The sequence below is a fragment of the Poecilia reticulata genome, linkage group LG5, assembly GCF_000633615.1.
Source record: "Poecilia reticulata strain Guanapo linkage group LG5, Guppy_female_1.0+MT, whole genome shotgun sequence".
NCBI classification, from domain to species: domain Eukaryota; kingdom Metazoa; phylum Chordata; class Actinopteri; order Cyprinodontiformes; family Poeciliidae; genus Poecilia; species Poecilia reticulata.
In genome coordinates, this window is record NC_024335.1 from 4,776,694 (window position 1) to 4,792,574 (window position 15,881).

The 15,881-nt window shown below is 37.0% G+C and overlaps 1 protein-coding gene across 1 annotated transcript in view; it reads left to right on the forward strand.

Moving 5' to 3' along the window:
- The first annotated feature begins 257 nt into the window (after positions 1–257).
- Positions 258–15,881, forward strand: part of gnai2b (guanine nucleotide binding protein (G protein), alpha inhibiting activity polypeptide 2b) — a 49,522-nt gene continuing 33,898 nt past the window's right edge. The window contains exon 1 of the mRNA XM_008408709.2: positions 258–1,021. Coding sequence (XP_008406931.1) covers positions 904–1,021 — 118 coding nt within the window. The 5' untranslated portion in view covers positions 258–903. The remainder of the gene's footprint in view (positions 1,022–15,881) is intronic.

Here is a 15,881-nt window from a genome sequence, read left to right on the forward strand (position 1 = left end):
ATTATATCTTCATTCTCATGTGCACTTTACACACTCATTTAAGTAAACATATATATGTTTGCTTAAATTTATTTATATTTCTCTATGCTTCCCTTTCGTGTAGCAAGAAAGCTAGTAACTGGTTACTCTCTTTGGCGGAGATGATGTTCAGCTGAATGCCACGCGATGGCGCTGTGCCCTAGTTATTCCTGCGGCCTAATTACGTGCAAAGGCATTTCATAAACATGTGACGCGCGGGCACCTTTTTGCCGTTTGAACAGTCACTGAACGGTTTCTGTATGACAGCAGCTGTCGTTACTGCAGTGTTTTTTTGTCGACCTATGGTCAACAGAAATGCAGAGGAATGAGGACGGAACAGCGCCCACTGCAGACCGCGCACAGACAGCACTCCCCCTGACATCTCTCCGCGCTGGCTCGTTTCCCTCTAATTGGTTTCGCTCGGACCAGTCCGTGGAGAGCTCACCTGCTTTTAATTGGACTATCGCGACAAGTTGCTGAACTGACGTCAACACAACCGGTTGACAACTTTTCGCGCGACGATATCTGTGGATTTTCGCGCGAGACTAATTGACTGCACCACGCAGGGACGCGCTGTTCAGCAGCAAACCAGGCTGACGAGACGAACGAGGGGAACGGGCGCAGGCTTCTCCAGCCCGTGCTTGGATGTATGGATGTAGGGCAGAGGGGAGTCGCAGCTTCTCGGCATGGACCAAATAGCTTCCAGTTGAGAGCAAAAGAGCAGGAGCATTGATTTCATATATTTATATCAATAATCAGGAGTAGGGTATTTTCTCCCTACAAGCCGCTGCATTTCCCCTGAAATCAGCAAAGATACATTTTTTTAAATATATTTTTGGGGGTTTTTTTTGCGCAAGTGGTCGGTGCGCCCCTGCCTCCGGATCCATGGGTTGCACTGTGAGTGCTGAGGATAAGGCTGCGGCGGAGAGGTCAAAGATGATTGACAAAAACCTCCGAGAAGATGGAGAGAAAGCAGCAAGAGAGGTGAAATTGCTTTTGTTAGGTAGGTTACCTCAGGAGATTGCTCCTGGGTTTATAATATTTAACGGGAGGACGTGTATATTCCCAAAGGAAAACAAATCTCAAAAGGTTTAGTCAGACTTTAATTTAAAACAAAAGCAGATACAGAGTTAATTCTCTCTGGGTTTCGTTTTATATTAGCAGATGCAGTATTGAAGTCACCCAAGAGTCACACTTGAACAGTATTTAAGATGTTATTAATTAGCCAACACAAATGTCCTGATTCCTGGAGATAAAGGCAGACATCATCATGTCAACAAGCTGTCCTGATTTGCTTCTCAGAGCTCTGAGTTGGCTTTTTTCCTAGAAAGCCTAATTTAATACAGCCAATGAAACCTGTGGACCAGGGCTAAACATTAACAGAGCCACCCACCGGCTCCACTATAACAAAAACACACCTGTCACTTTTAGACACAGCTAGATTCAGTCCCAAGTGTTGTCTAAAATCAGTCTGTTTTTATGAAAAGTATCCTGCAGCTTAGCTGCACAGTCCTCATTCTTCCCTTGGCCTTTTCCTCTCATACTGTACGTGCAAACACACTCGGGCAAACAGCCAACACACATCCTCCCACTCATCACCACATTCTCAGTTCCCCCTTGTCTTCCTCTGCTGTCTTTTCTTCCCATCAATAAGTGTCTGATATGTATTAAAAAATATATATATATATATTCTAGGTTGTTGGAGGTTGTTTCTTCATTATGTGTAAAGGAGAGAGAAAAAATAGTTTTTTATTTGAAGTGTCAAGATGTTTACAGGGGGCCTGATCTAGTTGGTTAGTTGTTATGGTTTCATTAAAAACTAAAGATGGCTGCCTCTATAATAAAAATGTTATTACCAATAATGATACAAGCGTGTTAGTTGGAGGTGCTTTTGATGGCAACAGTCGGGGGTTCTAGGCGCTGTGCCCACACAAAGTAAAGCTCCTCCGAGCTGCACCCCTCCTCAGAAACCTTCCTCACTCAGCTCCTTCAGACTAGCGGCAGCAGCACTTAGCAAACACCTAAGTGGAACTGTGTTCTTTCTGAACTTATCATACAGACCTCTTCTTAGTCCAGCGCTACTAAGACTGGTTGTCAAGAGGAGCATTCTTGTGATAAAGTGCTGAAGCCAAAGTGTTGGAAAAAGCAGGACCTTCTTAAAGAAACAGAAGCCTGATTTCAAGGCCTCAAAATATGAAGTTGTGTTTGATGTATCCAACATTTTTATATATAAAAAAAAAAGCTGAATGCAATATAATTGATTCTATTTTATTGGAAAATCTGTCTGGAAGATAAATAATACTTCTCTAATATTTCGATTTAAAAGTCTTCATGTGTCATAGTAGAGGTTATAGTAAAAAAGCAAATATTGTTCAGTATTCCATTTAAATTTTCTATTGTCTGCTTACTGTGTGCTCTTTGTTGCTCCTCTGCAGATCTCTGGTGATTTGTCTTTGGTTATTATTTCTGCTCTGACTGCACTTTTATTATATAAAATATCTTCTCCTTGTCCCCCTGAAAATATCTCAGAAGAAGATGGTTAGAAGCACATCGCTTACTCTGCAACAGCAGATTTTTCTACTGATGGAGTTCTTCAGTAATAATAATGCAATAATGGAAGGAAAACAAGTTTGCATTCATTTAGAAACTATAATACTACTGTTTTAACTCGGGAAGAGTTCAGAAACCAATATTTGGTGGGATAACCAGGAGGTTTTCAATGGGGTTCAGTGCAGTGGACTTTTCATTTTTTCTACAGCTGTATATATAAAATATCTATATTTTTTTTACTGGTAGCTAATACTTCAAGAATACAAATCAATCCAAAGATGACTTTCAGACTTCAGCAACAAGAGACAATAGAGTCCGAATCAATGGTCCCATTAGAATTAATTAATTCTAATCTCAGCCTTATTGATTGATCCATCTCTGTTAAATCACATTCCTTTTAGCTGATATTGTCTCCTCTATTATCCATATCCAGCAGCAGTAAGCAGCTCTTGCTGCCTAAACATGGCTACATCTTGACGGCTGATTGTGCCCTTTCCTCGCTTTGCTGTAGACCTGCTGTCACCTTGTCTGATTTCATACGCCATCATTCTTGGCACACACACACTTGAAAATGTATCCTTAGATGTGTATGTATGAGATACCAGGGTTCCTGTTGTGATGAAAGGGTGACAGTAAAGTAAAAAGGTGACACCTCGGTGATATGCACTGTGAGCAGTCACGGTAAATGTGACGGCTCATTTACAGCATCACTTTCATACTTAAAAAAAATATATGAAAACTGAAACTAGCGGTATATTGCTTAGTGTAAGGTCTAAGTTAAAGTGTAATACTGAGACATTTATGTGTAAAGTGGATTAGTTAACACTTATCAGGCTTTTATAGGTTATTTTAAAATTCTGACTTGATGATTTTGACTTTTGGTATTTTAAGGACAGTAACAGCACGCACAAACTAAATTAAGTATAATGTATTCTCACCACAACAGACCTTGATGCAAGAGAGCCTTCAAAACTTGGAACCTATATGTAACAGAATCTCCATGTTGGTACATGAAATCTGCATCTGTGAGACTGTTGTCAGACTACGCTTTATCTTGTTCTATATAAGGAAGCAGTATTTACTTTAGTAAATGTTAATGAATGTTGTTTTGATGCAACTCCATCTCTTCCTGGTTCTGTTTCACTTGCTTTCCAGAGTGTCGGTGACATGATTTGACAGCTTCAACATAATCACTGCTTTGACTAAACCCTTCTAATGTCAGCATCCCAAAAGGTTTTGGAAACATTTAGTCTGTAAGAAGCTGCCTGATAAATTGGCACAAAACTATATCCTCACTGAATAACAACTTGCTCAAACAAAGAAGAAATGAAACAATGTTGGTTTGCAGACGAACAAAAAGCCTCTCTCAAACATACAGAGAGCTGACTGCATGCTCTGCCTGACTGTGTAAATATTTCACTATGTGTCCAGAGGAATTATATCAAACCAATTTTGCTCAATATTAATGGGTATTTTCAGGACAGCTTTTTGGCCGGGTGCATTGACTTCTCATATCCTTTTCTTAAACGATATACCAACAGTTTTACAAACCCAGGTTTTTTTGTAGGTACTGTCTTTTTTTTTTTTTTTTTTAGGAATTTGCTAAAACGTCAGGAAACAGAAGCTCAACCCATCTCAAGATGAAACCGCTTTATTAAATAACAATCTCATGAGAATCAAAAAAATGGCTTGATCTTTGGCATACACATAGATGTAATATATCAGTTTTTATTTTCTATGTATCATAATGAATGGTTAACTCCCAGGCCTCTGTAGAGATGAATGACTGGTCAGCCATTTCATTCAGGTTTGTAGAGGAATGCATGCACTTGACCTGGGCGCTCTGGTAAGAGCGCAGAATACAATACTTACAAAGCATGTAGCACAAGTATAACAGAATTTTCAAAGTAATCATTTATTATTTCAAGAAGAAATAAAGACTTTATAGCTGACAACTCTCCAGATAATTATGATGGATCACAACCAAGTGAAATCCACTGTTTTATTCCTAACTAAGCAATAAAAAAACAAGAAGTTGTATTGTTTTAAAGTTGGCAGAGTTCTGTGAATTATTATTCCTTTGTCACTTATTTTCACTCTTCTTCATCCCCTTAAAACCTCCTAAATCACCATCCACTGCAGCTAGCTTCTTAATTCCCTCCTCAACGAGGCAAAAGTATAATAATGGTCCTTCACAGACGTTACTCACCTCTCATAACAGAGAAGAGAGCTCAGAGTGTGAGACCGTCCATCTTGAGATGACAGCTTCACAATTACCTGCTTATTGAAAGAATATACTTATTGACCATTAGTCACATCTCTGGTGAATACCAATAAGTCATCAGGAAATGTGTGCATATGGCTGACTTAGCAAGAAATAACTGGTAAGGCTTTCAGACCTTGGAATAAGTTTTACTTTGAATTGTGAAGAATTGTTGCAAAAACACTTTTCCATCCCCCCCTAATGAGAGAGTTCTCAGTAACAGGTTCACGTTTCAGTGTTGGGCCTTATTTTGTGTCTGTGAATGAGATCATGGCTGAGGTGGCTCAGCCGTGTGTCTGCTCACCCTGATGAAGTGGGAAGTGATCTCCGGATATTTCCTGAGGCAGGATGGAGGTTTATCACACCCTGGGAGAGTGTCAGGTTTTGTATTTGTGGAAGTGAGAATTAACTCATATTTAGGCCTGTGTGTTCAAGATGTTTGTTTTATGGTAAAACCTGATCCTTACTTCCAAAATACTTTTTTTTTCTTTCTCTCATTATTAATTTAGTTAGTTGTAGAACATGTCTTTGCATTGCTACAGTTGGTAAAATAAGTCACAGATGTGCTTGTAAAATGTAATTGTTGTATGATTGGCCAATTAAAGTCAGACCTGGTTTATTCCCACAAGCATATTTAAGAACCTCAATTCATATACTTATACATCATGAAGGAATCTGCCTAGTCTGGCTCATGGTTATGTTTATGACCATTACAGCAGAAAATCTAGAATATAATGTAATGCAATTAATGTAATGTTTGTGAGTTAAGTCAGTTGTTTGACAGATGATTAATGTGGATAGTTTTCTGCATTGATTGAATTAGCACTTTGAAAGTGTTTATCTGGAAGAGAAGACCAGAAGAAAAAAAAAACACTGGACTTCCCTCCAGTTTTTTTTATATTTTTTATAGGTCCTACATATTTACATTTAGATGGTAGGAAAAAATGTTGTCTTATCCATTGCTAGTGTAGTCTGTAGGAGAATAACGAGTTTGATTTCGGGAATGTAAGAGTTTGTCGGGGGTTTTGTTTCACAGGACATAAAACAACCTCAGATTAATCCGTTTGAATCTGGTAATCCTAATTGAGATCACCACCTGGCTTTTTAGACACAGTTCAGTTGTCAATAATAGGCATTAAAGTATTCCAAGGTTTTAGAAAGCTACACCATCAACAGTTCTAAATGTTGCTGACATACCATTCCTATAGTCTAATGTCCTTTTAATGAGATACCAGAGACAATAGCAATGTGCCAGTACTGGTACATTCCCTCCTCCACATGTTGCTTTACACTGTTGGCCAGCTGGTTGAAAGTAAGAGTGGTGTACGTTTCCCTTGCTGGTTAGAAAGACAAGTATTGGGTTTTGCAAATATTTCTGGTTGGAAAAAGCTCAAGGCGAGTGATGGGAACATGTAGGATAGTTGCAATTAATGCCATTTGCTTAACTTTGTACTTTGCGTCATAGTCAAAATAAAATAAAAATTACAGGTAACATTCTAATGTCGGTTTTAAGTATGTTGATCTATTTTGCTAACAGATTATATACAGTAGTTGCTCCTTTTCAGCCTTGGATAAAAAGTATTAGATCATGTTATACTTTTGCTCATATTATTTTAATTTTATATTATGAAACTACCATTTTTATTTCAACTTTATCACACTATGGGAATCTCATACTAATCCACCCTAGATTTGTCAGAGCACAAAAAGATTAAATCTACTAACACAAGTTAGAAATAATGTGCTGCAGACATAACATCACACATTAACAGCAAAGTCCCAACAACTTTAGTCCACAGATGTCAAATCGAAAGCCTACTGCAATAAAAGCAATAAATCTACAGCGAACCGTATGTGCTGTATTCTGGTGTGTATTGATACGCATTTAAAAATAAATCCTTCATAAAGCTTTCTCACTTTGTGTTTATATTTCTCAGCGACTTTTATTCAAGGGAGTTCATTCCTTAAAGTTTAAGCTATTTCTAAGTAATTTACGTAAGATCTGTGTCGTGCAGTTTCTGCTGTGGTTTCTAACTGCTGTTCAGAGTTATTTCTGTAGTCTTTGAAGTCATATTAAATTAATTACATGGGAGAAAAATGTAATTAACTTACTTTCAAAGCAGTTGTCCATTTTATGATCAGTTGAAAACGATTCCCCCCTATTTTAATATGCTTTGGACTGTTTTATTCATGTTTAATTTCTTATTCGCGCTTATTATTAGCTCCAGATACGATTTAGTTTTTATCTCACACAGATCCCTAATACACTAAGTGCAGCATAAAACATAATTTACCCAATGTCAGAAAGTAGGAATAGGATGGTTAGTCACCATCACATTACCTGGACATCATCAGTCTCTATAGCCTGTTGATGTAGGAGGTGCTGAATGTTCTGTAAGTTGGCATGACCTTCACTTCCTAATTGGTTCTGCACCAACACTCAGAAACCTTGTCAGTTTGATAAAGAGTCAGAGGGAGTGATGGTGAAAAACAGGATGAGTGGTGGGGATAGTAAGTGGTAGCAGCATAGAATTATTTTTTCAAATGCATGCAACCCCTAACATGTTTTCTCTGTTTAAAAAAAAAGGAAGAAAAAAATCAGATTGTCTTAACACAGGTACATCTCAATAGGATAGAACAATGTCAAAGTTAATTTATTTGGGTAATTAATCTAGAGTAAATAATAAAATATGGTCGAAATTGGTGTACAAGCAACATATTATGTATTCCAAAGAGCTGCATTTGGTGTCTTTGGTTATTTATTTTATGTTTTCATTTTTCTAAATGCAATTGAAGCAATTATATGCTAATGACTGTTCAGACCCTGATAGATCTCCAGTAAGTAGTGGTATATTAGCATATCAGAACAGAATCTTAGTTCGTAGGGAATATTTTGCTTCCTATTTTAACCTCTGGTGACCGAATTGAGAAACTACAGACAATGGTGAGGGCAAGTAATGATATTCAGCCTATTATATTGTCGAATGGTTTTTAAAACACTACAGTGCATCTGCAAACACTGATAGCCAGCTTGAGAACGTAAATAAAAATCTTGGAATCTTGCCTTTATGCAAAGTGACCTCATTAACTTTGCTGTTGGCCCTTAAATGTTCTGCATTTGAAAAAAAAAAAAAAGCAATGAAATGATAATAAAATCCTAAAGCAGCACTGTACAAAATTCAAGTTGGATGTAATTTGCAAAATTTACTACAAAATTGCAAACAGTTGATAATCGTAGATCAGAAGATCCAGTTCTATCTAATTTAATAGTTTATCCATAAAGTACATTATGAAGTTCCCAGTAATGTAACCCATTCTTAGCTGCTGTCAGTCACTGTCGCTTTGTCTGTAATATATAGTTTAAGCTAAATGAAACAAATTTTAAATTATTTGATATTCCTAACATTTTTTTGAATGATAAAAAATTAAAAATCTAAACTTTTAAATGCTGCTAAACATTTAATCCTATTGTGCTGCATATTAACAGGACTTTTACTACTGCAAAACTGTATTACCTCTTGGGATTGTTTTAATCCTCAGTCCTCCAGCAGCCCTAAATCAATAGCTTGCTGCTAGCAGTAAAGATGTAAGAACACTTTAAAGCCAGCAGGCCACATAAAATCTACCCATTCCCTTTCATTTATCAACCTCTCCAAAAGCATTCATATGCATTTTGTTAGATGAATTTGCCCGAATTTGCTCACTGGCACAATGAGAACCTCATGCACAGAAGAGCAAACTGCAGGAGAGCAACTGCAGGGAAGCAAACTGTCGCTGCTTCCCTAATTATCGTTCTTCAGAGGTCGGTGCAGAGGGAAACATTACCGGTTCAGGATATTACATCCATCGATCAGTCACACACTCTTACACGCTCCAGACGAGATCGTTAATGTGGAACCATAAAAATCGCTTTTCCTCCCAGAAGTGGTAGATTGTAATAAAGTGTTGTTTTATTATATAGACTGTCGGTTACATTATGAATCTTCCGCTGGATTCACTGCTTTCAGGAGCAGGTAGAACGTTCGATGAGCGTAATTTGTGAAGGGGTTGGTTCTCAAAGGAATCTACCGCTGACCAAACAGAGATGATGGAACCTCCACAGCAAGATTTAACAGATTATCTATCCTTTGTAGTAATTGGGTATTTTTTCCAAGACTTTAGAACTAAGTAGAATAAATAAAATACATTTTTAAAAGAAAAGATATTCTTCCAAATATAAATTTGAATCAAATTTGTGTAGATTTGTTTGTATCCACTGAAAGTTTTCACTTTTATTTGCTGTAAATAAACAGAATCAAAAACCCTGACAGGGGAAAAACAATCCTGAAGGTTCATTCCTGCGCTTTAAAGTCTAGATTAATGAGATGACTGATAAAAAGGCTGGAGTTTTTGCCAGCTTTATGGTAACCCAGCATAGCCCCTCCTCCACTTATTGCTAACTGCTGTGCTCTTAGACAAATTAAAATATTTTCTTTTGGAAATGTAGTGTATTAATTCTATATTTGTATTTTTATTCTTCATCATTTAGTTCTGCAGATCAGAATAAAGATCAGTATATTTTGAATATCATCATTTTATGTATAAAAATCAACGTTATTTTAGCAGCTTTTGTAAACTGTTGCTTTACTGTGAGATTATAGTGTACTTTTTTTTTTTTTTGCTAAAACCTCGATGCCATATTTTTACTCATGATCATCTAGCTCTTATTCTTGCACTAAACAGACTTTGTGCCTTGATATTACTTTCTCACCAAAATGTAATATTGTAAATATTATATTGTAGTTATGATTTTATGCTCACTTTCTTCTACATCAACTTTCATTTTTGCAACATTTTATCCAAAACACTTTTTCTCAGCTGTTGTTCTCAGCCAACAGCTGAGAAGCAGTGAGAATATTTAAAAACAGGTGTGGCAAGATAGAACTTAAGAAATTTTATGATGTATTTTATGCAAGATTTTAGCCAAAATACATTCCAGGAAACGGCAAAAAATGCTGGATTTAGCATCTAACCTAATGTCTAATGCTGTTTAAAAGTTCTGCTTCTGGAATCCTAACCCTGAGTTTGCTGTGATGGGAAAAGCTGGGATGATTTATGCATCAAAGAGCAGTTTCAAATTACAGAACTTTAATGTGGAAGCTCTGCTGCACTGTCTAGGCCTATGAACGACTACTATAAAGATGCAAGGGGTCCTCTTACATCCTGCTAACAACTTTGAGGGAGCAGTTGACCCGTTCCTCTGCCTCAGTCCCTGCCACAGGTTTTAAAGATCCGGCAAGAGGAATGCCGATGCAGCATTGCCACCGCGGAGGAACTGTCTGCTTTGTAGCAGTATGAACTCGGTGCTTTCAGTAGCATTTACGATCCGTGGCTCTGCTGCAGACTCAATCAATTCCAGGCTCTATATTCAAGGTCAGGCATTGATTTGACTCGCAGCTCATTCCAGGAAACGGCTATCAGCTTCTAGCGCTCATTCATAATAAGAGCACTAACCAGTGGCAACAAGCTATTGCACTGCAGGCCATAAAGCCTTCTAGGATCTAATGAAGTAATTATTTTCCTTAAAAAATTAACGGATGGAATAGAAAACAAGCATTGAGGTAGTTGCTCCAACGTTAAATGGGAAGATGAGCCAATGCTAGATGAATGATTTAAATTTTTTTAAAGAAGGGGGTGAGTGTAATGAGGGGAGCCACAGTTTGGTGAAGTGACGGTGTAATTTAAACCTACAGACACAAACATAAAGCACATTAACAATGAAAAGACGGTTACAAAATCTGACTGAAGGTACATAAATAATGTGGAAGCCTGCAAAGGATGACCATCAGCTGAGAAACGGTGAGAATACTGACAAACAGGTGTGGCAAGGTACTTAAAGAAAGGAAGACGTATTTTATGGTGAATTGGGATATAAACCAGATTAACGTCTTGGAAAAGCAGGACTTTAATACGTAGCAGAAAAGTGATTGAGCTGGTCATTATTTTCTTTTCCTTATCAGTTGTTGGGACAATTGATTGGAAGGTCTAGAAGGGGAAACACTAACATACCTCTTATAAGCTTCCTGGGGAGCTTATAAGCCACTTCCAGGCCAGAAGTCACATATAGAAGTGACAGCTGATTTATTTTGATGGAAAGGATCAGTGGTTCACAGTCCCCCCATGTTGTCAAATCTTAACTACTAAATAGAGGAAGCTAAAGTCACATGCTTGTATTTGTGGATCTTGTTCAGTGTTTAGTAATAATCTGCATCTCATATATATGTGATTTTAATGTATATGGAGCAGTAAATTGTAGCTTTACATTATCCCTTAAACACGCTACTTGATTTAAAGCCCTCATCTTCCTGCTCATTTCTTGCCGCTGTTGGTTGTGCAATGGCTCGTTAATAAGACACTGAAATGCAGAATCTCCTCAGCTAAATGCAGGAAATCATCCAAACCAGAGGGAACATTTCACCCTTTTCAAATCAACAATACTGCCTCCAACTTAGAGGAGCTGACTCTCCTGCCAGCTGCTCACACACGGCTTCCTAATGCTTCAGTGCTCGCTGAAGATCATAGCCTTAAGAAACCAAAAGTATCTCTTCATCTGCGAAAAGCAGCAAGGATTAACTGGGGTTCCGTGACAAGACATCCTCACGCAGCTTCTCAAGGTTCTGTTCATCAAGGTTATTTACATTTTATATTAATCATAAGTTAGATTTAGTCCTAATTTATAGGACTGAAAGCTCCAGAATTTCTAACATTGACATTTTTCATCTGTCAGCAGCCCTCTAGCATACATTGTAGTTTTCCCAACCTGGCCCACTTTTTCCAGCTATTAAGATTAGACCTGATTGGATTTAACCTTTCACCTTCGTTTTTGTCTTGTTTTGAAATTATCTACAAAAATGACAATCATTTTATTTCTGTCATTCTGCAGGAGTTTATATTTACTTTTTTGTCTAGTTTTCGATCATTGAGAGGGATCAGGCAAAAATCTTTGGGAACTTGTCTTTGAACACAAACACCGGATGTCTAATAAAAACTACTGCTGCATCTTTTCTCCTACAGTATCTCCACAAAGGTTATCTGTGAACACCATAAAGCACATATAATTTTGTTTTAATGCTAACCTTTCTCTTTAACAAGATTTAAACATGTATTTTCGAACAGAGAAAAAATAGGACATCCTTTAATAGGCAGGAACACACCAAGTTAAAGTCTGAGGTTTAAACAGGGCAAACCTACTAAGGATGTTCTCATCATGTTCAAATAATCTAAAATAATTTTAGACAGTTTAAGTGGGAAAAAATGTCACAATGTACGAAATTATCCTCAGAAAATAAATTTTTTACAGTTTACCAAAAAAAAGAATCTTAATTTTTTTATTGTTTAAATGTCTTTAATTTTTCATTATGATTAAAATTATATATCGTAGTGTCCAAAATATGAGAGAAAAACACACTAGTTAGAGTTAATAAGACGTCCCATTCTTTTCACAAATCTGCATGAGTCAATTCAAAGAGTTTGTTTCATGTCCTTGTGGCCACTTTGAGCTTTTACAAAAGTTTAGTTTTTAGAGGTCAACATATGGACATCATTTTCAGGTAGTTGATTATTTCTCTCCATTATCAGCAATCAACGCATTTATAATGAACCAGCTGCTGTTGCACAAGTATTATGGTGCCAGATTGAAATGATTAGATCTGAAGTCATCTTTTCCCACTCAGCAGGAATATGCAGAGTATATTATGTCTGGGCAAAGTGGTAGGTTTAAAATATGACGGACATTTTCTTTTTAAACCACATTGTTGGTCTTTTAAAGTGCTTCTGCCATCATCTGGTACCTGTCTTTAAAATTCACCCCGCTAAATCACCCAGTGTTGCTTTTGCAGTAGCAGATTTTGTAGACTTATATAAGTCAGCACTTTCAAAAATTTACTCTCCAGTGAGAAGCAATATAATAAACTACTGAATGGTTTTATGGTCCTTCAAAGGCTGCAGCCAATGCCCAGCACTTCTGACACCTCATCATTTTGAAAGTATGTGTGGAGAAAATATAGGCAGAAGCATAGAGAGGTGTGAGAGAAAGCAGAATTATTGCAAGGTAAACACCAGCTGTGGTGGTTTGATGCATGAAGAATGACTTTTCAGTGAGCCAACATGTGGGACGCTTCAGTTGTCACATCATGAATTATGTGAGAGCAATTTCCGAATAAGTGAAATTTTAACTCCAATCCATCTCTATTTATTAAGCTCCTCAGCAGAACCAGCACTGGACCACAGCTAAAATAGGTAAGAGCAACAAAACGGCGCTCAATAAAATAACTAAGAACACACAATAAACAACACCCTAATAATTTCTAGTGTAAAAATATGATATGAAAAGATTTGTATTAATACTGTTTAGTGAAACTATTTCATTGATTTTGTTGCAAAAAATGAGAACATTCCAAATTGAGAAGTATAAATACATCTTGCCGTTATATATTTAAAATTTTATGTAAATATAAGCAGATAATTGTTTTCCCCATAATTAAGACTTTACTTTATTAATTTGAGAAATGCGTGTCTTTTATCAGAAGCAAACTTCTTAGTTTAGCTAAATTACATAGCAAGCTGTATAGTTTTTATATGCAGTAATGTTTTTGCATTCTGAGGAAACTACAAATTAGAAATAATGGTTCATCCTAATAAAATGTTTGTTTTTTTTCTCTCAAGTTTATACAAACTATCCTCGTTACTGTAATTAAATTAACACAATTACTCAGAAATGTTAGCAGCTCCCATGCACCACTGCTGTTACTTGTCTGTCCATACACTCTGTAATATCAAAATCATTTTTGTTCTCCAGGTTTGTGCCCACAAACAAAAAATTTCCCTCAGTTCCACTTGGCTTTCAATAAAGACATTAAGCATATAAACAACCTGAAAAGGCTAAGTAAAAATAACTTTTCTTTCTTGTAAATATATATATTTACAAAGAGGAAGACAAGGTTGAGTTTGTGAAAGTATGCATGGTATTGATCTGAGCACTCTGAAATAAGAGATCATCAGAGAGACGGCCTGGGGAAAGAACCCGTCTCTGTGATGACTGCTTGTTGAAAACAGTGTTCTGTTACACCAACCTGAAGATAAAAGTCTTAACGGGCTCTTTACAGGATGTTTGGGGTCTGCAGAGACATCACCTGCCCTTTTCCTGACCCTAGTCTTTGACGAGCCTTGGTTGGAGGAAAGGTCAGGCCTGATCCTCTCTATAGATCCTACAGAATACTGTTAGAAAATGTATCACCACAAGAACTTTGATGACGGATCTCACTTGATAGATCACTCAATTTAGAGTTAAACCTCAAATTGTTTTGTCACACCCAAGTGTTGCTGAAAAAAAAAAGAGTTGCACACATTGAAGTGACCGATGGCCGTCGCTTTAACAGATTCAGAAAGCTCCTATTTATCAGAAATCTCATGGCAAATGAAATCCTTAGTGTTTTTTTTATTATCTGCTAAAAGCTAATTATAACATCATTTTGACCATTTATTTACAGAGCTTGCACACGTTGAGTGCTGTAACCAGCAATCGATATGCTTACACTTCATTAGTGTAATTAAGAGGGTCTTTGTGAAAGCTGAGTACACATTGATTTCCTTCTCAATTACTTATCTGATTAGTTTTCCGAATGGTACATGACACTTCTAATAGCCCGTTTCCTAGAAGATCTGGAATCAGCTCTGCTGGGAGTGTCCTACTAATCCAGAAAAACCCCCCAAAAAACTATGCAAAAATTACCCTCCAGGAAAGACATAAGTTCAACCAGAGATATTACAGACACATCAAAGAAAAAGTTGTTCCTATTTTTGTACCCATCTAATCTGCATGGCTATGTCAGTTCTTTCATAATGCATGGCTTTATTGGAAAACAGATCAACAGGCTAAATCCTTTTATTTTAATGTCTTTTTTTAAATCTCTTGTTTATTTAGGAGTTTTATAGGGAGCTTTTTCATCCAGATCCAGTTTGACCCACATTTTAGAGATTGACTTTGTGCTGCTGCATTTACTAAAGGTAACATAGGCACAGGAATGCATCAGTAAATTTGAGAAAAAGATTAGGAAACTCTTAGGTCAGTGTCCTAAAGCAATTCAGGGGGATTTCTGCCTTTTTTTTTATTTCAAATTATGCTTCAAAGCTTGCTTCTTGTTTTCATCTCATTTGTTCTGTGCACCAAAGAACCATTGTCCTCCAAGGCATTAATTGCTAAGATGTCACCTGTAAAATCTAGAACATTTTTTAAATCTTTGTTTTTCTTTCTTTTTGATGCATTAGGCCTAAATGTTTACTTAAAATGAATGTTGTACAATATTATTCTATCTTCGGTTTCTGGTGGAGACTTTTAACGTCCTCCATGTCACCTTGAAAATTGCTTTTTGTGCTGCATTGCTCCATTCTCAGTCTAATGACAAAAATGTGAAAGCAAATGTCGCTGTATGTCTGAGGGAGTAGTCAGTTTTCACAGAAGACCAAATAGGAAAAGAGCGATAGTGTTGGACTCATGTCCAACACGATGTTGGTATATTTGCTTTAGCAAATATACCAACGAATGGGCCCACTACTTTTAAATTAGCTAAAATGCATCTTTTTCTTTTTTTCTTCAGACTTAACAAAAAAATAAATAAATTATTGATGCAGTTCCATGAGGTTTGCCTATTTAAATCTTGAGGCTGGCTGTATTATCCGCTTGACGATTGGTACATTCCGGCATCACAAGTTCAGAAAATAAATCAAGCGTTTTGCTTGTGTTTTGCACCCCAACAAGAGAGACAGGTAGAGAGCACATTAGGAGAGCAGCAGCACCTTTTTGCAGAGTGCGTGTCGTGTTTGCTAAAGAGGAGGATGTGTTGTCAGTGGCGAGGAAGACGTGATTTAGCGGGAAAAAGGTATTAAAACAGTCAAGAGGTGTTCTGGGAACACAGACATGCGGCTTACGGGCTTTGATTTAAAACTGGATGATCAATGGTGCTGAAGGATGCTCTAACTTCTAAAGGGATTAAATGTAAAGAAGTGCTTGCTT